This window comes from Rana temporaria, chromosome 2 (genome assembly GCF_905171775.1).
Source record: "Rana temporaria chromosome 2, aRanTem1.1, whole genome shotgun sequence".
Lineage (NCBI taxonomy): Eukaryota > Metazoa > Chordata > Amphibia > Anura > Ranidae > Rana > Rana temporaria.
This window is the reverse complement of record NC_053490.1, coordinates 424826430-424852258: the sequence shown is the minus strand read 5'-3', so window position 1 is coordinate 424852258 and position 25829 is coordinate 424826430. Positions and strand designations below refer to the sequence as shown.

At 39.8% G+C, this 25829-nt stretch overlaps 1 protein-coding gene across 5 annotated transcripts in view; it reads right to left on the bottom strand.

The window, feature by feature from the left end:
* The window catches only part of CNKSR2 (connector enhancer of kinase suppressor of Ras 2), a 382062-nt gene that overhangs the window by 172676 nt on the left and 183557 nt on the right, over positions 1–25829 (bottom strand). For 3 of the 5 annotated variants that reach the window (XM_040338243.1, XM_040338245.1, XM_040338247.1), the window contains 3 exons: positions 8169–8302; positions 6229–6312; positions 2434–2645 (listed from right to left, as the gene is read on the bottom strand). In XM_040338243.1, coding sequence (XP_040194177.1) covers positions 2434–2645; positions 6229–6312; positions 8169–8302 — 430 coding nt within the window. The remainder of the gene's footprint in view (positions 1–2433; positions 2646–6228; positions 6313–8168; positions 8303–25829) is intronic. The other 2 variants (XM_040338244.1, XM_040338246.1) reach the window with 1 other exon arrangement.

Below are 25829 nucleotides of genomic sequence, written 5' to 3'. Positions count from 1 at the left end.
ATGGTGGGCAGGTAGCTGGATCCCGTAGATATCTTCTGTCCAGGGATGCCGGTCCTCTTCCGGTCACTGAAATTCCAGAACTGCAATAGTTGATAGTTTTGGGCCTTCAAACGGAACTGTGGTGAAGACGCTTCCAACAATGACCATCCCATCCGCCCTCCTTCTCACTTGAGAAAAGTTGTTTACATGTTTACACTGCAAGTAACACAGTGTCTGAATGGGAGAGAGGATCACGTCCTTCATCTGAATATCTCCCATTCAGAAGTTTTTACATGCAATTGAAAAAAATAAAGGAGGAGGAGGGGTCGGTTCACCGTTAGACCATTGCTGTTCTGTCGGAAGACTTGAAGCTATTAACCTCTACAGTGCTAAATTTCAGAGACAGGAAGGGGACCAGCAATCCTGCACAGAGGATTTCTACAGGATCCAGTTGCCTGAACACCATGGGACATACTTCATTACTGGCAAGTAATGTCACTAAAGATATAGAAAAATAAAAAATGATTTTTGCGCTAAACTTTAGTTTTGGCTTACATGTATTGAACACAGAGTGCTAAAAGGGTGTGACCACATGTTAACAATGACGATTCTGAATTCACACTCGTACATACATATTTTTGCATAAAAACAGGAATTCTTGATTTGCTTAGCCGGGAGGAGAGCTCTGCTTAATTACCTGCACACTGCTGGAGAAATGGAAGTAGGTTTGTGCCTATATTCAAGTAGCACACACACACACATATACTATATATATATATATATATATATATATATATATATATATATATATATATATATATATATATATATATAAATAAATACACACACATATACACACTAATTATATTTTTGAATATATATATATACACACACATACACATATATATATATATATATATATATATATATATATATATATATATATATATACACACACACACACACACACACACACACACACACACACATACATACATACATACACCACATATTAGCATCCAGAATGACAAATTTACCCTTTTAAACACTGCTTTACACCCGTTTCCATCAAAAATATGAACATATATTGCAATATATGCAGAGGGAGGATCCCTATTTATATGCAAAGATTTGCTAGAAACATGTAAGGGTTTATAGCAGTGTGCAGATGGTTAATTAAGACTGTTCTGTGAAACATGTGGTCACATCCTTTTAGCACCTGTAATGTAGAAATAAGCTATTTGGATTTATGCACTGACATACCTTCATTTCTGGTGCAGGTCAGTGACCGCACCAGAGTCTGTAGCACTCCTCCAGTTGTGTCTGTCTGCCCCATATAGCTACTATATGTCCATTAAAGCAGTGGTCATCAACCCTGTCCTCAGGGCCCACTAACAGGCCAGGTTTGCAAGATAACTGAAATGCATCATAGGTGATATAATTTGCATTTCCCCAAGGTAATACATAAAATCTGGCCTGTTAGTGGGCCCTGAGGACAGGGTTGATGACCACTGCATTAAAGTATGCTGTAAGCAAGTAAATACTTGGAATTTTGCACAGTAGAGTAGGGACTGGTCAGAGAGGGATCACTTTGATGCATTTGCCCAGCTCAAACATATATTGCAATTTGACCAGCTCGAAAATGTTCACCAAGAATCCCTGTGTTTATGCAAACATTTGCTAGTGATATGTAAGTGTGTATATTAGAGTGCAGAGGGTTAATTAGGAATTTATTGCATTTGCAGAACATTTAAGAATGTTTGGCACTCACAGTTTTGTATAGAGAAGCTCTGGTCAGACAATCCAAACCAAAAGAGGAGGTTGTCTGAATGCCGGGAAAAAGAGTGTTTTTTAAATGGCGAGTGGTCAGATTATTTTTAAAGCCTTGATTTATAGCAGTGATAAAAGGAGACAAAAAGATTTCAATTGCTTCTTTTCTTTTTATTATTTAAAAAAAATAGTTTCATACATTTTCAATATGGAAGACATATAAAAAAATATAATATGGATATTTGTTCTAGTGAGAACTGTAAAAGGTGGAATTTCCCATCTCCTTAGGCTCGGTTCACACTGGAACCAGCTGAAGATCGCACAGGAATGCCCATTCTCCGGTTCAGGGACGAATCGGGGTTGAATCTTTGCCTGAATTCAGCCCCGAAATTGAGCTGAAGACTCACAGCGTTTCTGTGCAGTGTGCTCCGCAGCCGCCCCGGAGAGATGTGAACCGGCTCCATAGAGAGCTGGTCACATTCTCCCGCTATGCAAAATGAATGCGGAGAAATCCGCATCCAATTCACACAGGTGTGAATCCAGCCTTAGAGATCTTTCTACTCACTTTCCATCACGGCTCTTGGACAGAAATTTTCAAAGACACGTTAGAATGTATGAAATTTCACTGGTGATCTTCAAAAAATTAGACCATCATGTTATAAAATTATATAGAATTGCATTTACCATACGTAGGTGTGCTTTCTCTTCGACCTTGCATGCTAGCTCTTCCCTTATCATACTCGTAGCAATATAACACAGCATCTTCCTCCACAACATTATATCGCTTCCTATACTCCTGATCCAGAAAAGAGTTTGGAGACTCAGATCCTTTTGATACTGGCTTTCCAACAACATGTCGACTCACATCCTCACAGGGTAAGTTTCCCTCTTCATCCCTATTAAACAGATGGCACATACAATTTTATACATATTCTTTGCATAGTAACTACGAGGACTAATCACAAATGTCATAACACAGTTCATATGTGGTGGAAAGGTATGCCCACTGTGTAGTTGCCTATGAATGAAGCGCTAAGACATTTCATCTGTCTGTGGCTGCAGCACCTCTCCATACTAAAAGGTCCAGATATGAAAGAACTGGCACTTTGATACGTGAGGATGCATTTATCTGTGACAAATGACAACAGGTCTTTTAAAAATGGTTCTCTCCCTTCAATGAGGAGGAACAATATATGAAAATATTACTGTATGTTTGAAGTGGCAATGCAGTTATCTGCATAAGCTACAACACCACCAAGATAAAGGGTGGAGCAAGGGTGTAACTATAGGTAGCAATAGCATTTGGTAAATGTTGTGTGTATATCAGGGACGTGCAGTCAGGGAAGGCAGAGCCATAAACATAACTGCCCCCCCCCAAAAAACAAAAAAAACAACATGATTGAACTTCGGGGGTCATATCTCGGCAACCAGGGGTCACATAGACTCCAAACAAGGTATCCAAAGTTGTACCCCACCATTGGTCAAAATGTGGGGCTCTTGGGATCTATAGTTTCAGAGATAGGGGGCTTCATGTGCAGCCTTTCAGAAGCTACATACAGAGCAGCCAGTTTAAATACAATCTGACACACTCTGTTTGCAGCAGAATGAGAGGATGAGCTCACAGTGCCTCTCCTCACTTTTTGTCAGAGGCACAGAGCTCAATGGACAGCTTGGAGCCTTGGACCAATGGTAAAGTACCAGCTGTCCAATAAAAATGCTGCAGTGTGTCTAAAAGACAAATGCTCCCTTCCAGCCCAGCCCTCTTAACTAAAAGGAAAAAAAACTTGGGTTTATGGGTTTACCAATAATCCCATGTTTTTCTCACACATATAAGAGGGAGAATGATAATCTTCTGCTTCTGAATAGGTACTGTTTTAATGAAGCTGAATCATATATTATTATGGTATAACATAACAAATGTATCGATTTACTGTGAAATTACTAGTTTGAAGTTATAACTTCTGTTAAGCCACCTGCTTGAGTACAGTTTTTGAAAATATAGTAAAATTGTCTTAAAAACCATATATAATAATTATTTGTATATTACTTATGGTAATTAACCCATTTTCTTATTGTAATTAACCCCAATTCTGACACTTCTCTCCTACATGTAAAAATCATTTTTTTACTGTTAGAAAATTACTCAGACCCCCGCCCCCCTCCCCCCCACCCCCAAACATTATATATGTTTTAGCAGATACCCTAATAAAATGGTGGTCTTTGCAATTTATGTTACACGTTATTTGCGCTGAAATATTTCAAACGCATTTTTTGGGGAATGAAACCGTTTCATGAATATAAAAAAAAAAAATAATAAAGTTAGCCCAATTTTTTTGTATTCTATGAAAGATGATGTTACGCTGAGTAAATAGATGCCTAACATGTCACACTTTAAAATTGCCCACACTTGCGGAATGGCGCCAAACTTCAGTACTTAAAAATCTCCATAGACGACGCTTTAAAAATGTTTACAGGTTCCCAGTTTAGTGTTAGATAGGAGGTCTAGTGCTGGAATAATTGCTCTCGTTCTAATGTTTGCGGCGTATGTAACCTGTGTGTATCTGGCTCTGATACTAGCCAGTGCCTCAGCAGCCACTGACCTCACTGCACGTCCCTGGTGTATATATAGTTTAGGAGCCTTATTATGATCGTAGTTAAAATAATAAGAATTCTGTATCACTAGAGAAATTGAAATTGAGATGGATATTAGAGAAATAGGAGGGTTCCACCACACATAGTTACAACTCTGGGGTGAAGCTTAGCAGAAGGCATTAAACTTTTAGGAGGATCAATACTCCATCACCATGACATATTGGGGGTGGAACATTTAATATAGACTGGGGTGTCAACAGCAAAACCAGTGGTACACACATAACAGCATTGTAGAACATTTCATTTATGCCTTAGTGTATAGGTATCAAACACAAGGCCCGCGGGCCGAATCCGGCCCGCCAGGTCATTTCATGTGGCTCTCGCACCTCTCCTGCAGCTGCACCCCAGACCCTTACTTTTTGCTTTTAAGCAATGCATCCAGGTTCTTCCCAGCAGCAGCATAAGGAAAGGGGGTGTATTGTGATGTAAGGGAGAGTGGGGGACTCAAATTCTGATGGTGGGGTGGATCTTGACATCTAATATATGGGGAGGGGATGCGCTGGACATCTAATCTTACAGATACAAACGGCCCTTTTGAGGGCAATCAGAATGCGGATACGTTCCATGATGAAATTGAGTTTGACACCCCTGCCTTAGTGTGTGATCAGCATAAGGATGTAAAAATACAACCTAGAATGAATAGTTAGAATGAATCACCTGGTGACCCTCCATATTTCTTGGAAGTTACTTTAGTAACTCCTTCCCACTGGTAAAGAGAAACAAAAACACAGCTGCCGTTGAATTCACACAAGGCTATTGATCAAAGGCTGGAGTACCAGCTCAGCTCGCAATTGTGAAGATATGAAAAAGTTCTGGACAGCCACACATCCTTAAAACCACCTTTATCAATGAAACAGCAAACAAGTACAGCAAAGGGGGCTGGAGAGGGGCTAACTTGTTTCATGCATCAAAAGCAATTGATCATAGCTACAAAAGCATTGCAAAACATTTCATTTATGTTTCAGTGTGTGCAGCGGCCTGGAGATGAAAAAGTCCAGCCTAAAATAAATTGTTAGGATCTTGTGTTGTGTAGGCAGCTGGATCCTTGAGAAATCTTTTGTGATGAGATGCTGGTCCTCTTCCCGTTTCTGAATGCCCAGCAGTGAATTAACAGCTTTAGGTCTTTAGGCAGAGCAGAACAGATGGTCCCAACAGGGAAATGCCCCTTCCTTCCTTCTATGAGAAAAGTTTTTTTCATTGATTACACTACGTGTAAATTTATTTGTGGATGAGGTAGGGTCTGATTATTTAAAGGACTCTCTCCCCCCCCCCCCCATTCAGAGCTCATGTTACAAGCAGGGGAACCAATGAAATAACTTTTCTTAATGTAGAACGAGAAAGGAGGGGGTGTGTCCCTGAAGACAATTTGTTCTGCCTGAAGCTGTGAACCACTAAAGCATCAAAACTTTAGAGACAGGACGAGGACAGGCCACAAAAGAGTTCTCTATGATCTAACTGCCTGATAATACATCCTTCATTAAAGTTATACGATTTAACTAAAAGGTATATGGATTTTTATTTTATTTTTGCCAAGGCTTCAGCTTTAACAAGTGACTCATACATTACCTAAAATAATATTGCACATTGTTTAATAAAGGCTTAAACTTCATTTCAAGCAATATACAGTATATTAGATATGTAGCTTTAAATAGATTTTCATTGTATAAATGAATTTCTAGACATTGTGAAATGCATACAGGTTGCACAATCTAGACATAAAAAGAACAATTTAACAAGACAAGGAGCAATGTGAAGCATATGAAGGACACTAATCAATATCAACCAATCAGAATATATCAAGTCATGATCTCACATCAGTAAACTTACATTTGAGTATGGTTAACTGAACTTTGCATATCATCAATGAGTAATACTGAAGACGCACGACAGAGTCTCTCCAATGACTTTCTTCTAAATTAATCATAGTTGGAGAATATAATTACTGGCCAAAATAAATTCATCAATTCCAAAGCATGGAACTAAATTAAAAAAAGGTACATGGCTAAACCTACTTTTTAAAACAGAATGAGCTTACTATTTTAACCAGCCCCATGAAAGTTGCAAAAAATGATAAATACTGTAAAAATGTTAATAATAATCATAACACAGCAGCTATTCAAATGATTAACAAAGCAACATAAAATCATTGTCATTTATCTCAATAGTTTACAAAATACTATAAAAAAAACTATTGTTTCAATAAAATAAAAATGACCTTTTCATTGGTAAACATTACTGGTCCCTTGGTGTTGATGTACTGTATATCAGTACACGGAATACAAATTACTTTGCATAATGAGATCAAAAATGTTAAGTTGTTTTTTGTTTGTTTTTTTGCTTTCAGGATAGTTTATTAACAATCATAATTACCAGACTGTTTTAACATTGGTAGAAGTTTTTGACTGCTGTGGGTTATAGTATTTTTAGTCAGATATTTCTGTAAATATCATGTATAAATATTTTATTAAAAATACACATTTTATTTCTGCCAAGTACTTAAAAAAAAAAAAAAAAAAAAAAAACTCCGATTATTTTGCTGCTATTGTAAATTAGTTTTATGGTTTTGTAAAATGTATTACGATTTAAAAATATAGTATATTTTGACATACAGCAAACTACAGTTAGCCAATGTAGAAAGGTGACCATAACCCACACCATCGAACACCCCCAGAATTTGGTATTCGACTTGTGAGACCACAGGCTACGTGACTAATTTTGGTTAATGAGAGCTGTCTTAATTAGTACTACTAAGGTCACTCAGACTTTAAAAACAGATCCTGTACTACTTCAAGGCAACGTCTATCCGACTTATGCCCATAGACTTTAATGGAAGACATCTCAAAGTCAGAGCCTCATCTTAATTGATGCGATTTGGATCTGACATGGAGCCCTGGTTCACATTGATGCTACTTCACTTGAAGTAGTGTGATTTCAAAGTAGCAAGGTCAGCACAATTTCAGGTGCTATTTGATAGACATCTGTGTGGCTTCATGCGCAGATGTCTATGGAAGTCGCACCTGAAATCTGCAAAAGTAGTGCAGGAACTACTTTTGCGAATCGGTGCGGCGCCGCAAAATCGCTGTAGCACCGATTGGAACAGTGCCATTGCCTCCAATAGGCTGCGACTTCTCTCAAATCGCATGACAAATCTCTCCAATGTGAACCTAGGCTAAGACCTGGTTCACCCTGGTGCATTTTGACATGCAATTTGACATGTCAAATCGGCGGCATTTGCTGGCAATGGCACCATCCTAATTGGTGCAATGCCGCATCTGCGCCGCTGCACCGATTTCAAAAAGTAGTTTTTGCGATTTCGGACCGTGATTTACATTGACATCTGTGCAGAAACTGCATTGATGTCTCTGTAATCGCGGCCAAAATCAGGACTGACAAGAGGGAGTGAAATCGTGCGAGTTCAGCAGAACTCGCACGGCTTCATTTCCGCAGCCCAGTATGAACCTGGGCTCAAGGATGATTACACAGGCATTCTCTGAAGTTGCCTCAAAGTCGCCTGGCAAAGTAGCACTGTAAGTCGCTGCAATGTGAACCGAGCCTAAAATGTCTATTTAGCAATGTTATCACTCAACATTTTCACAAGTTTTGCCATGCATTCATACATTTAACCAATTCAATTTTTAAATTTGAAAAGTGTGTATCTTGAGTAAAAACATTTATAAATAGCCCTATAAACCCCTAAGTCTGAAATAAGTTTTTAAAACATGGCCAAATATTGGCATATACTTATGTAGTGAGTTTCTGTTACATACCTTGGTGTATAGGGCTCTGATGGAGGAGGGGGGATAAATAGGTCTTGAAGAGCAGTACTGTCCCTTTTAGTAGGCGTGCTAATTGTGCTGGATGGGGTGGCAGCTCCACTTGTGGGACTCCTTGGAATTAGTGGCTATAATTGAAACAAAATCATTATATACTAAAAACAGTTCAGTTTTATCTAAATCCCCCATAATACTGTCTAGTGTAGGGCTCTGGATCATTCCTCTTTTAGCTGGTCTCCTAAACCAAACACCCAGAATAATTACTATTTTGCTTAAATGCAGTGTATAGGTTTTACCATCAATAACAATGTTTAATTAGTTTATTCAGACAGATAGCAACACATGTGCAGGTACATTTCTTATTTACAACTTTTAAGTCAGCAGGGGGCAGTGTAAAGGAAATAACACCATATTTCTGTAGGATACCAGCTAATGATAGTAAACCTAAACAGCAAAGAGATGAGATTCCACACACTGAAGAATGATTCATAGAGGAAAGACGCATAGTTAGGGCAGCAAGACGCATTCAACTGACTCCGACATGTACAGGGTTCTATCAAGCAAGCAATCAGTGTTGAGGACTGTTGAAATTATTAATGTACACTGTAAGGTAATAAGAATAACTAAGGCTATATATACTACTTTGAGTAGAGTTAGCCAAGGCTAGGTCCTTATTTAGGCTTTTAAAATACATTGGTACTGCATGGTACCCGCAAAAAAAGTGTAGAATACTTAAGTCATGAAAGTCTCAGGGATGCAAGAACAGCAGCTGCACTAAAAGGACTTGATGAGGATGTATAAGTGCAATGTGTGCAATACACAAGAAGTATGCAATAGACATGTGCACACTGAAATATTTTGTTTCGGACGTTTCATTTTCGTCCGAAAAATACATTTATTTAGTTACTCCCGAACTCATTTTTATTTATTTAGTTTAGTTAAAAAATGCATTTGTCCGAAAATCTGAATTAAGGTTGAATCTGTCATTAAAGGCTTATGGTGTCTGTCGAATGTTCTAAGAATATTCGACGGAGCAGCTAAACTGTACGACGCTGCAATCGTACATTTCCGGTCGAATGTTCCGCCTACAAGCTATAGAAGAATTCTAATATTGTATGAGACTAGTAATAATTATATTTATAAATTATTACTACTAGTCAACCAACATTCGAATTCTTCTATAGCCTATGGGCCGAGCATTTGACTGGAAATGTACGATTGCGGCGTCGTACAGTTTAGCTGCTGTCGAATCTTCCTAGAACTTTCGACAGACACCATAAGCCTTCAATGACAGATTCAACGTTTGTATGTTTTTCGCTGCTTCGTCGAATCTTCATCGTTCATGTCGAATGGTCTACCCCAACGCTGTCTCTATAATGTTGAATCTTTTCCCTCTATGTCAAATCTTTCCTCTCTATGTAGAATAACCTTGGACTAAAGGCGTGTACACACGATCGGTTAACCAGAGGACAACGGTCTGATGGACCGTTTTCATCGGTCAAAACCGATCGTGTGTGGGCCCCATTGCTTTTTTTTTATCCGAAGGTTAAATAACCTAACTTGCTTTAAATTTTAACCGATGGATTGCTAACCAATAGGTCAAAACCGATCGTTAGTATGCAAAACCATTGGTTAAAAACCCACGCATGCTCAGAATCAAGTCGACGCATGCTTGGAAGCATTGAACTTCGTTTTTTTTCAGCACGTCGTTGTGTTTTACGTCACCGCGTTCTGACACGATCGGTTATTTAACCTATGGGGGTAGAGTTACTAAAACTGGAGCACTCAGAAAATGGTGAGGCTGCGCATGGTAGACAATCAGCTTCTAAACTCAACTTGTTCAATTAAGCTTTGGCAATAAAACCTGGAAAACTGATTGGTTTATATGCAGAAGTGAGATTGATTTTGCACTTTCCAGCTTTAGTAAATAAACCCCTTGGTGTGTACACGTGACGGACCATCAGTCAGCTTCATCGGTTAAACTAAGACAACTGTCCTTCAGACCGTTTTCATCTGATGGACTGATCGTGTGTACGAGGCTTTAGAGTTATGGCTAGGCACATTCGACCACAGGTTCGATAGACACAGATCGCTATTGTCAGGTTCATGTCGAATCTCCTATCTATATCGAACTGTTGTAGCAACGAAAACAAAAATAAAGCATTTTTTATGTCGGATCTTTCTGATTTCGGATTTTGCATGTTCGTTTGTTAAAACAATAACAAAAATACCTGAAATTCGGACAAAAATGCATTTGGTCAAAAACGAATACACATGTCTAGTATGCAATAAACTGTGTTGCATTGGCTTTTACACAGTACAGAATGATCACTTTTACACAGAGGAACATTTAGAACTCCAAATAAATATCTGTGCTGTTTGACCTGAAAGAATGAGCATAAATCATCCATAACCCCTGAGTACATAGACCATTCAGAACATGCTATAATTATGGACACAGCGTGACAACATCACACAGTTCCTGCACTGCAGCATAAAAAGGAGAATCCTTCTAGACCGTTTTCTAAATGTCATGTGTATTGATGAGTGACTTTTTAAATGTCCTTAGTGCTCATGGGATAACGAATTGTTTTAGCCATACATTTGCTCACTGAATGTAAATTCTGCAACACAACACAATTTTATGTTTTATTTAGAGAAAGGGTATTACTTTACAGAGGGATGGGATATGCCTAAAGAAATGGCAGAATTGTAGCAGATGGTAAATGTGAAGATCTGTGAAACGATGAAACAATGTTTCAGTCACATACCATTGTACCCTTTTATCTTTTGGCTACAGAAATATCAAATGACATCTCTTTTGTGAGCCTGGTCTGAGAATAAAAAGAATATATACAGTAAAACTTTCAGGCCTGCTAATAAAATTAAGGCTGATATCAGATGGGCAATTCTAAAAGCTAGAGACAAATTTAGCAGGATTGCTAAAGAGGCTGCCTGTCTGTCCTTATGGAATCGATCTCTTTGTAGCCAGGTGCAGGGAGAAACATCTCCTTGCTCCCAGCTCCAGAGGGGGCAATTACATAATGACAAGCAGGCAGCCTTTTAGCTGGCAAGCTCCACATTTCACCGGTGGCAGAATCTCTAGAGGCAGAATCATCCATCTAATGGTGGTGGACATAGGTTTGTTTTAGGAGAGGCAAAAGTGCAACTATAGACTGCCAAATGATGAAACCTGGACTATAAAATATCTAGAAGACCAAAAAGAAGACCCCTCTTCAGAGTGCATTATCTTTCAGATTATATCATTTAAAAAAAAACTATACAACCACATTTAAAAATTTGTATTCCTAATTTGTCCAGTGTTACTTGTGAATCCTTTACAAACCAAAGAAAACAAATGGTTATATACTCACAAGGTACACTTTGTTTAGTATAAATTGATTTAAACAGATGGTTATACTGTATACTCTCACAAGGCACAAGTTGTTTAAAAATCTAAACTTCAAATCTCTCAAGGATTTTAATTTTTAGCTCTAAAACAAACATGTTGCTTCCTTTGTGTGGACAAAGTACAGATTTGTCTTAAAGTGCCGACCCTGCAACTCCAATTACAGAAGACTGTTATAAAGAAACATTCAGGTGCTAGTTTTAGGTCTTCCTAAAGTTCAGCTGCAATCCAAAACTATGATGGCAGGTTCAGTTTCCTTTCTGATCCTGTTTATTTTTTTTCTCTTTAGACCAATGGTGGCCTGTCCATTAGGGGTGGCTCAGGGGCACCCCCCATTCATGCGTTTGTCCCCCTAATCTACATGTGGGGTGCCGGACGCATGGATTCCAATGTTTTTTTTTTAAGCACGTGATTCGAGCCAGAGGCTCGAATAGGCTTCAAAAAGGGTAGGCTCGGGGCACACCCACTTGTGTAAACCTATTGTCTCCCTCATTCTCCTCCTGGCCAATCAGGAAGCCCCTATTGGCCAGGGAGTCTTGGGACTCCCTGGCCAATTGTGTCTCAGGACACACTTCCTGTTCCTGTGCGGCCAGGAGGAGAAGGTGCTCACTGGCAGAATTGGTCAGATTGGTCCCGACTCTTTCTTCCCCCTGCCTCCATAAAGGTAAGGCACCCACCATTTGTCTCCCGCAACAAGTGGATTGTTCCAGGTGGTTGCAGCCGTCAGTGTCTCCTGCGGGGGGGCTATTAGGTAATGTTAGTTCGTGCCGCCCCTCCTCAAAAATTTTAGCACCAGCCTCCACTGCTTTAGGTAATGTTAGTTTGTGCCGCCCCTCCTCAAAACTTTTAGCACCAGCCTCCACTGCTTTAGACATACTGTTACTAGAAAATATGAACCCAAAACATAGTAAAGATACAACGATTGCATGAAAATGGTGTTCTTCACCTTGTAAAGAAAAGCAACATAAAAAGAATTGACCAAAAAGGGAAACTTTAATGTGCTGCTTTTTTAAAACCAGAAATAAATTGTAATGTTAACATTATATCGTTTTTTTTTCTTCAGTTTAGAAATAAAAGATATGTGAAAACATATCAAAAAGTAGAAGAAAAGATGCCTTGGTGTAGAGTACCCAGTTTTCAAAGAACAGAGCAAAAACTGCACACAGAGAACAGCTCGTCTTCACATTAACCACATCAACACCAATTAGCTTCCAGTTTTTTTGGTGAAGCTTAACTAAACAAGCTGAAGTTAGAAGCTGATTGGCTACCATGCACAGCTGCACCAGATTTTGCACTCTCCAGTTTTAGTAAATCAACCCCATTATCTGCAACTGAAATACAACACCTTTTAACAGTGTATTACCAATATGAAAACATTGATTCAAGATGTGAATACTTTAACCTACTACAAGTAAAAGATTTCTCCTTAGCCAGATCAGGTACAGGTTTTTGATTGGTTAAATAAAATTACACATTGTCACTGCCCTTTCAAATACCTTTTTCAATAGGTCTGAATATTTCAGTGATTACAATGCCAACACGTTATGACAATGATACTTTAATGAGCACAGCTAGGTTTATAATAAATAATTTAAAATGTAGATCATAAATATTCAATTTTTGTGAACTCTACAACCTCATATAACTATTGTGAAAACAAATCAGAAAACAGTGTGTAATTTAGTTTAATTTTCAATAATTCCTCTGCCTACTAAGGGGGTCTGTAGGCAAGTGCTGGACTAACGTTTTTCACCGAACCTGAAGGTGGCACTGTGCTGCTTCTTCAGGTTGGCAGGAAGCCTTTGGGGTCTAATTTGTCCCCTATTAAGTATAAGCATACATATAGATCGCAATCTTGGGGAGGCTGAAATCCTGCAAGATGTGGGTGGACTTTTTTATACAGAAATGCTTAAATAACAGTTTTTGCATAATGTGGAGCACCTGAAGTGTGGGAGTAGTTCTGAGATAGAGTCCCGCAAATTAGGAAGAGTGCAAAAGCAGCATTTGGGAGAGATTCCCAACAAGGAGGGAAAGAGTAGGTTTCCACTTACTTTTCTGCCAGCTTCATGGAACTGTCTTCCACCATCAGCCAGATAAACTACAAGGACTTAGGGGATTTCAGAGCAACCCAGCAAGCTGGACACCTCCACTAGGGGAAATGCTCCTCAAGCATTCTGTGGTCTGTAAGCTCATATTGTATTGATATTGAAAAAAAGTGTCTTACATTAACAGACGTTACTTTTCTGCTGGAGAAGTGTGTAACCTGCAACATATTTAGTGCAATTTCTGTATGATAACCTATTTATATGATCATTCAATATCTACAATATAAAGCAAAATTTAAGTATCTACAGAATGTGTTGACTCCTAATTGTCGAGTTTGCTGGTTGAACCCCATCCACATGGAGATGGGGTTTCTCTCAACAGGGCACAGAATTTAATATTATCCTGTACCAGAATATAGCCAGACACCTCTGTACTGGAAATTTGGGCTTCAATGGATAGCTAAACTCCAAGCACAATATACCAGACCTGTGCTCAGAGAACAGAGTGAAAGTATAGTTAGAGTATAGTCTAAGGCCCCGTACACACGACCAGTTTCCTCGGCAGAATTCAGCTTCCGACTGAGTTTCTGGCTGAATTCTGCCGAGGAAACTGGTCGTGTGTACACTTTCGGCCGAGGAAGCCGACGAGGAGCTCGACGAGGAAATAGAGAACATGTTCTCTATTTCCTCGTTTTTCTATGGGAGCTCTCGTCCTGCCGAGCTCCTCGGCGGCTTCAGGGCTGAACTGGCCGAGGAACTCGATGTGTTTGGCACGTCGAGTTCCTCGGCCGTGTGTACGAGGCCTGAGAGTATAGTCAGAGAAAGAGAAACTCACAACTGTAGTGTCTCATTTTAGAGAGACTATAACTAAAACTACTGGGACATATAGTTCTGCACTTGTGCATGCTGCAATTGGGACTGCTGCAACATGTATTTAGTAACCATGAGCTGCTATCTGGATACCAAGAGTTCCTTTTTGCTGTGTGCAACCAGTGCCTACTCAAAGTTGTAGCTAGGATGCATAGGACTGCCCCATTCCTTCACTTTGGACCCAGAAAACCCTTTTTCTTTGTCTCGTCTGCCTTTTCCCCTCTGGCATGTGTTGCAAGGACCCTGCGGATTGAGTTAGCCCTCACTGGACTAAGAGGAGCATTCCAAGTGATAAGTGTAGTAACCTTTGCTGTGTCTTTTGTCTTCCCTATGATTTTGCTGGACCGTCCCTATTGCACCATATTGCTGCCACTGTCAATTTGTTGAATTGTTCCTGTTACATTCTTTTGCCATCACTCTGGACTTAGGATCACTGGGCAGCAATACGGCACAGCAAATTGTCCCTGACTGTACCCAGAATCACCAACACTGGACTCGCACCTATTGCTGTGCTATATTCCAACTATGTGTTTCTGCTAATTGCCCCTGCCTGTACCATACTGCTGTCCTGCATCTACCTGGACCTATCCCCATCTCCACTGCATCATCTTTGCATTTTTCGTGCACTTCACCTTTACCTACAATGGTAGTAAATCCTATGTTCACTGAACCTATTAAAAAAGAACCTCTGTGCCAAGGGTGCTGAACCACTTTCAGTCTCTGTGTGCGTTCTGTTCTGCCCATACCTCCATCACAAATATTTTCCTTCCAAGATTCCAAGATTTATTACCTTTTGTACCACCAACCCCGCCCATTAGAATGTAAGCTCTACGAGCAGGCCCCTCCTGTACCTTCTGTATTTAACTGTAGTGCAATTGTGCTGTCCCCCCTATACATTGTAAAGTGCTACGTAAACTGTTAGCGATATATAGTGTATAATAATAATAATAATAATAATAATTTATGGGCCTGTGCAGAATGCTGTAATGAGGGACAATGGTCATTATGCATGATCTACAAGACCATTGACTTCAAATCTGATTACAGTTGTTAGATGCAAACAAAAGGCAGCAGCATATGACATGTTAGTGAACAGTCACTGGTGCAGAAGGGTGTACCACCATTCCTAGACATAATAGTTCAGTATGATTTACAATCTCCATCCCACTGCTACATGATAAATTGTTCACTGCTCCATCCTTTCCAGTTCATTTCGTGTTCAGATAGGGCTATTTTACTCTGAAATGCTTTATTAGATCAGCAATATATTTTAAAGTGAACATCGAGTGGTGAGGCTGAATGCCATAGTGGGAAGCCACGCATTATACTGGCACTGGCACTACAATAGCTTTATTCCTTCTCATACAGTATGCCCAGATGTAGGATTAATTTTACATGGAAAGAGAGACACAAGAATTAAAAAACAAACTAGCTATATATGCTACCATGTGGTGTTTCTGGATGCATCGTATTTAGATCATATTCCCAATCGGTGCAACATTATATTTTGTGTCCCAAGTTTAATAACAGGTTCTCTTAATGAAATGGCCGCCTGCCCCAGGGCTGGGTGGCAATCTGGCAGCCTGTAGGCACACATTTTTGTGCCTAAAGTAATACTAAATGCTAGGATCATACTTTTACCCAGAATTTTTTCTTGTTTTAGTGGTTCTAACCTGGCTTAAAGTATTGTGATAATACATAAAAATAAGCCAGTATGACAGCGTTTCTACTGATGGGAAAAATGTGTGTCCAGAGAAAAGCACTTTTTTTCTCCTTCGCCATAAAGCATGTGCCTTATGGAGAATCCAAACCTGCCCCTGTAGCTGATGATACTCATCTTCTTTGCTGCTACACTGCCTTGAAAAAGTATTGATACCCCTTGGAAATTTCCACATTTTGTCACGTTACAACCAAAAACATAAATGTATTTTATTGGGATTTTATGTGATAAACCGGCACAAAGTGGCAAATATTTGTGAAGTGGAAGGAATATGATAAATGGTTTTCTAATTTCTTTTACAAATAAATATCTGAAAAGTGTGGCATGCATTTGTATTCAGCCCCCCTTATATAGGATACCCCTAACTAAAATCTAGTGGAACCAGTTGCCTTCAGAAGTCACCTAATTAGTAAATGGAGTCCACAAGTGTGTAACTTAATCTCAGTATAAATACAGCCCTGTGAAGTTTGTTAGAGAACCTCCGTGAACAAACAGCATCATGAAGGCCAAGGAACACACCAGACACTTCAGGGATAAAGTTGTAGAAGAGTTTAAAGCAGGGTTAGGTTATAAAAAAATATCCCAAGCTTTGAACATCTCATGGAAGCACTGTTCAATCCATCATGTGAAAATGGAAAGAGTATGGCACAACTGCAAACCTACCAAGACATGGGCCTCCACCTAAAATGACAGGCTGGGAAAGGAGAGCATTATTCAGAGAAGCAACCACGAGGCCCATGGTAACACTGGAGGAGCCACAGAGATGCACAGCTCAGGTCTGAGAATCTGTCCACAGGACAACTATTAGTCATGCACTTCACAAATCTGGCCTTTATGGAAGAGTGGCAAAAAGAAGCCATTGATGAAAGAAAGCCAAAAGTCCCTTTTGCAGTTTGCGAGAAGGCATGTGGGGGACAAAAAAACACGTGGAAGACTATATGCTCTGGTCAGATGAGACCAATATTTTACTTTTTGGCCTAAAAGCAAAACACTGTGTGCGTCAGAAAACCAACAATGCACTTCACTCTTAACACACCATACCCATCGTGAAACATGGTGGTGGCAGCATCATGTTGTGGGGATGCTTTTCTTCAACAGGAACAGAGAAGCTGGTTAGAGTTGAAGGGAAGATGGATGGAGCAAAATACAGGGCAATCTTAGAAGAGAACCTGTTAAGAGTCTGCAAAAAACTTGACTGTGGCAGGGGTTCACCTTCCAGCAGGACAACGACCCTAAACATACAGCCAGAGCTACAATTGAATGGTTTAAATCAAAGTATATTCATGTGTTAGAATGGCCCAGTCAAAGTCCAGACCTAAATCCAACTGAGAATCTGTGGCTAAACTTAAAAATTGCTGTTCACAGACGCTCCCCATCCAATCTGACAGAGCTTGAGCTATTTTGCAAGGAAGAATGGGCAAAAATGTCACTCTAGATGTGCAAAGCTAATAGAGACATCCCGAAAAAGACTTGCAGCTGTAATTGCAGTGAAATGTGGTTCTACAAAGTATTGATTTAGAGGGGCTGAATACAAATGTACCCCACACTTTTCAGATATTTAGACAATTTTGAAAAACATTTATAAATTTTCCTTCCACTTCTTGTGCCACTGTGTTGGCCTATCCCAATAAAATACATTTACATTTTTGGTTGTAACATGACAAATGGTGGAAAATTCCAAGGGGTATCAATACTTTTTCAAGGCACTGTATGTGCATCTGGTTGAGCCTTTGGAAATGCCTAGTACTTCCAGATATTGGGAGCATGCAATGTTTTCCCCTTCCTGCCAGTATTCATTACTTGGACCTGAAAACCAATTGTCAAGCCTGAACATAGCCACACAGGGTGAGGGGAGGTCAATAACTCTGTACATACAGTAGGTGTGCGCAGCCTATTGCATTAGGGTGTCCATCCCAAAGCTCAAGCACATGTGTGTGTGTGTGTGTGTATTATATTTACACATACATACACTAATATAACCCTGTCAAATCTTGGGTTTATGCCTTTTAAATATTTGTATGGTTTTGAAAAGAGAGAAAGCGAGAGAGAGAGAAAGAGCGCGTGAGAGAGAGAAAGTGCGCGCGAGAGAAAGAGAAAGCGAGAGAAAGAAAGAGCGAGAGAGCGAGAGATGCAGGCTGGTCTCCCTTAGGCTCAGGCAGACAGGATCTAGAGCTGTTGTGTGCTCTATAATTGTATTTTCCGCCTCCATAGAAAGATGGAAAGCCTTTTCACAGCAGTGTGAGCAAGTTGGGGGATGAGAGGTGGGGCGGGAGCAGACACAGCAGGGATGGAATAGGAGGCGGAGTATATTCAGCCTCCTCTGTCCTGTATATATTGCACACTGCTAATCATATCTCGATCATAGGATTCCTGTGAGTGAGATATTACAGGATCACCAAAGCACAGTCCCAACTCAGAAATGCCCATAACCGGGTACAATGTGGCCCACACACTTCTGTACACTGGATTATATGCCATTGGGTGATTATGTGCATTGGGTGATTAGGGCGTGCACAGGAACACCCCCTGCACACACCTATGACTCTGTGAAAGCTTGAAAACAGGCTAATATTGAGATTACTCAGAGTATTAACCATGTGTGGGAAGGAGGGTTGGCTATAAAGAGACTCTGTCACATTTTGACAGATGATCAAGTATGCTGTATATAGCCAAACATACAGAAAATATAAATTTAGAGATTGTGCATAAAAGTATTCTTTTTTTTGTCCGATTGCTTTTAAATCTTCAAGTGAACATATTAACATAGAAATATAAAATGTATCCATTATGGCATGTTTTTGTATGCCCAAACCCCGGGCATTGTATCCTGAGAGCTTGTGTAAATGAAAAAAAATGGTTTGAGATTGTTTAGAGTTCCTTTACATGTGCTTCTGACCTACACTTGACATCCTTCTAATCTGCATTAAAGAAGTCATCACATTTGAAAAAAAATTGGTTAAGCCCCCCAAGGGACCAAATTGTAGTTAAGTTAAAATTACATTTTTATTTCTAACTGTGAGGTAACGCCACCCTAGACTGTAACCCAGTTTATGGGCTTTCCTACAAAGGAGCTACAGCAGAGCACAGCATCCACCGCCACAGTAGTTGTGTCACAGCCTGCTTTCCCAGCACTGACTGTCTAGATAATTTGTATAACTTCCTTCTCAGTTGCCTGAATGCGCTTCAGGAAAGCTATGCAAACTATTCAGACACAGTCGGCACTGGCAGGACTATGTGATCAGCCAGCTGCTAGTAAACATCTGCAGACTGTGGTGGAAAATCTTGGAGTCATGTCCAGGCAACCAAGTTTTTAATAGCAGACAGCTTATTTGTTGTTGGAGCTCACCCCTCCAGTTGCTGTGCTGAAGGATGGCACTTACCTCAGGCCTGCACCTACTGCTAGAGACAAGTGCTGTCAATCAACCTAATTAAATATTCTCCTTACTAGCAATCTCGTCAGACATCGATGAAGTGAGGTGGGGGCACAGTGTTCACCATGCTAGCTTGGCAGTGGGGCCACAGATCACAATGGGACCAGGTACATACATTTGATTCCTTGATAGATTTTACTTTTTTTTACGTGAGGATACTTCTTTCGGCTACTATTTTTTTAAACCTTTATGGAAAGAAAAAACATTTTGATGCAAAAAAGCCCATGCATACAACCCCCCTTACTTCATTATTCAGATAGTCATTGACCTATTAGTTAAAGAAATGTACTTGAGATCCCCTACCCACTTGCTCATTCCAATAACATTTACCCATTTTCAGTAATATACAAACTACTTTTCCTAACCTCTCCTAAAAAAAGAAATTGTACAGATTAAAAATGGCAAAAAATAAAAAATATTACTACACAGGTAATAATAGCCCAAGTGAAATAAAGCTGCTTCCAATATCACAACAGAACCAATTGTGCAAAAAAGCACAAAATAAATGAAGTTCAACGTAAATCATTAAAAAATAGTCCATATACTGTAGTGCTTGAACACTAAAGTGCATAAAGTGCATAGTGACAGATAAAAAGAAAGTCCATTGAAGTAATATTCATCTAAACAATCACATTTCTTTAGATATTCACCTGATATACCTCCATCGTGATAATAGGATGCAAGCTTACCAGATCTCTAAACTCTACATAATAGGAGTCTAGACAAGTGTTTAAGTAATGATCCAACACTCAAGGCGAATCCCTCAGTGGTTAGACCGGTATGGAAGGCAACATGACTGGCCAAACAAACCCCTGGTATTCCTCAGACGTGACCAATAAGGAAGAAAAAGGGGGTTCACATAGTGTAAAACCGTAAAAACTTTTATTTTAAGAAAAGGTTACTTAACACCGCAATCCAGTGAATAGTCAGCGGTTAAAATGGTAGGCAGTTACCTGGATAAAAATTACTTGTATACAAGCTCAATTAACTTGGTTAGTTCAGTCATAATTTTTACATCCATGCCAATTGAGGTTGTATACAAATCTTTTTTTTTATCCTGGGAACTACCATTTTAAACGCTGACTATTCTCTGTATTGCTGTAGGTGTTTAGTAAGATTTTTTTCTCAAAATAAAAGTTTTTACGGTTTTACACTATGTGGGCTCCTTTTTCTTCCTTATTGTTTACGTCTAAGGAATACCAGGGGTTTGTTTGGCCAGCCATGTTACCTTCCTTTCCGGTCTAACCACTGAGGGATTCACCTTGAGTGCTGGATTATTAAACGCTTGTCTAGACTCCTATATCGTGGAGTCTAAAGATCTGGTAAGCTCACGTTCTGTTTATTAGCACGGTGGAGGTGCACCAGGTGGTTATTCATCTAAACAATCACATTTCTTTGGATATTACTTCAACGGACTTTCTTTGCATCTGTCACAGATTACAAAATCACTTTGACTTCACCTGATGCATGTTTGCGTCGGTACATTAATTACGTAAATGCCAAAGCCAGAGACAGTCAGGCAACCAGTATGTTAAGAAGCACCTAATGACAGCCTAAGTATTTTTGTCAGTACAGGTTTCTTATGGGTAGAGATAAAGATAGCAGCCCTAAAAGCTTGCCACTTCATCAATAAGTAAATAGAAAATATAGTTTTATAATTTATCTTGATGAACTAAAAAAAAAAAAAAAAAAGTACTATTACACAGCTGTAATCATGTATACAAACTTACAATAGTATGAAGTCGAACGTGCAATTGCTGGACAAATGTTTTCAAAGTAAGCCTAAAAATGTATAATCAGAACTGAATAAGATATCCACCGCTCTTATGAAACCATAGCATACACTACTTGCCCTTTTCCGTCTTAAGTTGATTAATTAAAGAAACCTACTGCCGTGTTACTGAACTGCATTATTGTGTGATCGATTACAAAAATGGAAGAAACTCAAGGTCAAAAGAAGAGAAACCTGGATTTCCTCTTATACACCAAATCGATCAAACAGTCATTCATTCAAGGGATGCAGCTTTGCTTTACTGCAGGCAGGCTTCCTACTTTAGTCATGAATACTTGTCTAAGACATTCACACAAAATATGATTTTAAAATATCATGGCAAACAACATTTTGGATTATACATGTCAACTGAAGTTAATATAATTGAATATTGATTTTATTTGCATTGTGCTCACTGCATTTGTAAGAACATGAAATAGTGGCAAGCAGGCAGACACTATCCTTCGGGTGTGTTATGGGTAAATATTAATGCTCTATGTAGCCATATGGGCCTGAAACAACAATCATGGGCAATTTCGTACAAGATCATGCCCCACTAAGGCACGACATCATCTCTAAACCTTACAAATAAAACTCTAGGCAAAAGACTAAATACACAGATGAAATACACATAGAAGAGCCGTTTTACCTGCTAAAGGATTTGTTATTTCTTCAGTGCTTTAAAATACCAGGAGGTTTCACTGTCACTGACAGCTGGGGTCCAACACAAAGACTAGAAGCTGAAATTATCATAACCGGGGAGTTGCATTTTGCTACACTATTCTCTATAGTTGCTCCTGTTGCAGATCGTTGTAAAGAAAATACATCCACATGGTCTTCACACTGGAAGGGATGTTATGTCTTAAGTGATGTTACAGCACTTCCTCTGAGTATGGAGTCTAGGACACAGCTGCCCCACTCCTGGCCAATTCCCATCAAGCTCTCATTGGTAATTAAGACACCACAGATGATACAGCAACAGGACATTTTTAAATGAGGAAGAATTTTCTGAAATGTAGTAGAGTGCATGCAAATGTTTCAACACAATTATCAGAAAACAGATGACACATTATATAACTGGCCAGCAGCGGGACATTTTTTTTTCAGAGAGACTTGGCCAAAATGTACTGGAGAAAAAGAGTACAGGTAGATGTTCGATTACAAAAAATATAAGACCACAAGTGACACATCAGTGTAAAATTGGCCAGCTGCAGACCAAGTGATAATAGGTTAAAATTTACTACAAGAATTAGGAGACCCCAAATGAAATAGTACTGTAAACTGGGCAGCAGCAGGAGGATTTTAAATGAAAGGCTACGCCCAAATTTACTATAGACAATGAGCACAGGCTGCGGTTTTTCTACAAGAAATAAATTACTGCAGAGGATACAGCAGTGTAAAATTTGCCAGCAGCAGGACAGTTTTAGGAAGGGATAGTAGGCCTAAATAGTGCTTGCCTAATTTTTATTTTATCTATGGTTATAGGGGGAGCAGTGAATGTGAATAATATAATGTTAGGTGGCTTAGGTACACCATGTTCTTACAAATATATATATATATATATATATATATATATATATATATATATATATATTTTTAAATAATGAGGCGGCATGTTGAACTGATACTCAGTAACTAGTTAATATTCTACTTTGAGCAACCTATATTCAAAACAAGGACCCAGCAACATAAAATTACATTTACAAAATCCCCAAAATGCCACCCCTGAAACAAAATCCCACATTTTTAAAGGGAAGTAATGCAGATTTTTTTTTTTATAATATAACAATAAATAAAAAGGTAATTTTAACATGAAATAAAAACTAAAATACTGTATTTGCCGGCGTATAAGGCGACTGGGCGTATAAGACAACACCCTAATTTTACAGTTGTTTTTTAAGATTTTTTGCCTGTACTCATCGTAATAGATAACCCCCCTTCCGAGGCTTCCGACGCTTCATATTTCTTCCTTCTGGAGCCATTTTCTTCTTCCTCCTTGCTGGAGCTGGAGCCAATCACGGCGAGCGATGTATTCTATTAATGAATACAAAGCCTGCTTCGATTGGCAGGGGCTGTAACATCATCAGCCCATGCCTCTCTGACTCTCAAAGCCAATCCAAGCAGGCTACTGTATGTAGCCTGCTCGGATTGGCAGAGGTTGTTACTCCAATCCAAGCAGGCTCTGAAATAATTTGAATATATCTCTCAACGGGATTGGCTAAGAGGAATATACTGTATGTAGCCGAAGCTACATACAGTATTACCGCACATCCAGCAGGCATCCGAGCAGTTGACCCGGCGTATAAGACGACCCCTGCTTTTTGGCCAGTTTTTTTAAGTGTAAAAGGTAGTCTTATACTCCAGAAAATACAGTAAATTAATGAAAACCTCCAAATACTACCTTCTTATACAAAAGCCTTGCTGCAAAAAAAAAAATAAGTTTGCCATGGACAGGACAGCAGATACGTGTGACAAATAACCTGTTTCCCAACTAATTCCAAATCTCTCTATTTATCATGCTTTCCCTACAGCAGCCTATAATTCCCTGCCACTATGGTTGCTTTGTGCCACTCCCCTTTTATAAGAGGTGGCTTGCCTAATCAAACGCTTCCTTAAGGCCGGCCATACATTATACATCAAACACTTTAAATTTGTATGCAGTCAGGCAGGCCCTTGCACTACATAGTTGACGGTAAAGCCAAAAGGTAATTGAATTAAAAAATTGTATAATGTATAGCCAGCCTTATCAATTCTTTTAAGCCTGCTGGGTATGGTTCAATGACCACACAGTGCATTAAAGTTAAAAAAAAATCTCCCAGTTGAATCTACACATATAATTCACTAGGACTGCAAATCTCGAACTTGTGGCAGTGGTGAACCCAAAGTCTCATACCTACTGCTAAACTGTCTATACTACTCTAGAATACACAGTCAAATTAAGATTAATGACAGAAACATTACAGTCCTAAAGTTGAATTCTGTTCTAAGCTTAAATCTGCTCCCACCTCCATCCTAAGCCCTATACCAACTCCCCTGCAAAGGAAAGATGTTTATATTTACCTAATCCAAGTTGCTCTAGTCTGGTTGCATGATCTGCTCCCAGCACCGGCTTCAGGGGAGAGGGGGGACAGCCAACAGATGCCCTATAGCAAGTCTGAGTGACATCACCACCCAGACTGTTGTCAATGCTTTCTCCTCCTCCCTGAAGGTGGTCGCTGTGGAGATCATGTGACTGGACCGGAGTGCCCTTAGATTAGGTAAGTATACACATTTTTCCTTTACAGGCTAGTTAGTATAGGGCTTAGAATGGGGGTGAGAGCAGATTTAAGCATAGATAGATTTAGACCAGACTTATACTTTATTCTTGTTGCTAATTTTTTTGAACATTAAAACATAACAGCATTATGTTCCAAATTAGGCCATCCTGTTTGAGGGGCTACCATTAGACACAGCCGAGTCAGGCTCCAGCACTACAGGCACCCCCTGGAAGCAGTGAAGGTACACGTGACAGTAACGACTGGTGGCTTTTTGTTTGGGGGCAGCAAACACCTGAACCCTTCCCCACGGCAACTCAAACCCCCCAGCCACCCGTGCTGTCTGCCGGCTCATACCCCATCTAGGCGGCGGGCATCCGAGGAGCAGCAGCAGGGATCAGGCATCGGCAGGGACCGGGCATCTAGGCATCGACCAGCGGGTCTTCTCCTCACTTTAGTCGTGTGTCTCCTCCCCTCCTCCTAGGCATCCAATAGGATCGCCTGTCCTTTCAGCCAATTGGGTGATAGGTATCAGACCCGCTTCCCGATTGGCTGGGAGGAGGATCAGTGTTGCAACAGCAAATATTCATTCGCTGTTGCAACACACCTGGATGGGCTCCGGTCGCACTTTCTGCGTCCCGAGCCCATCCAATTTTGAAGCATCTGGTCCATGTAATTCATGTGCCCGGGGCCCTGAAAGGGGGCGAACGCATGAATCTATCCATTGCATATAGGGGCTTGCCTGGAGAGAGGGGGCGGCACCCGGGCACCCCTAATGGACCCTGAGCTGGGACCATCTCAGTGAATTGGGCAGTGATAGCATCCAGTGTCAGAGTGGAGCTAACTGCTAATATAGTAGGTTCCCTTTAATCAAGCCAAAAATTAACATTCTGTCTTGGAAATGATTATGCACTGCCAATGAAGGGTACATTTAAAACACCCAAGAGTCTAGGTCAGCAGCAATCAGCAAGACAATCAATGAAACAAACAAGCACAGAGCAGAGTCAAGAACATAAATTGCATAAGAAGTTCAGTGTGTGCTGAGCCAGTTTTATTTTGTACCGTACAGTGGGCCCCTATTCAAAATAGCCAAGACAAAAAATGGCAAGGTACAGCAAATGTAAAACTCAAGGACCATAACTCAAGGACAAACTA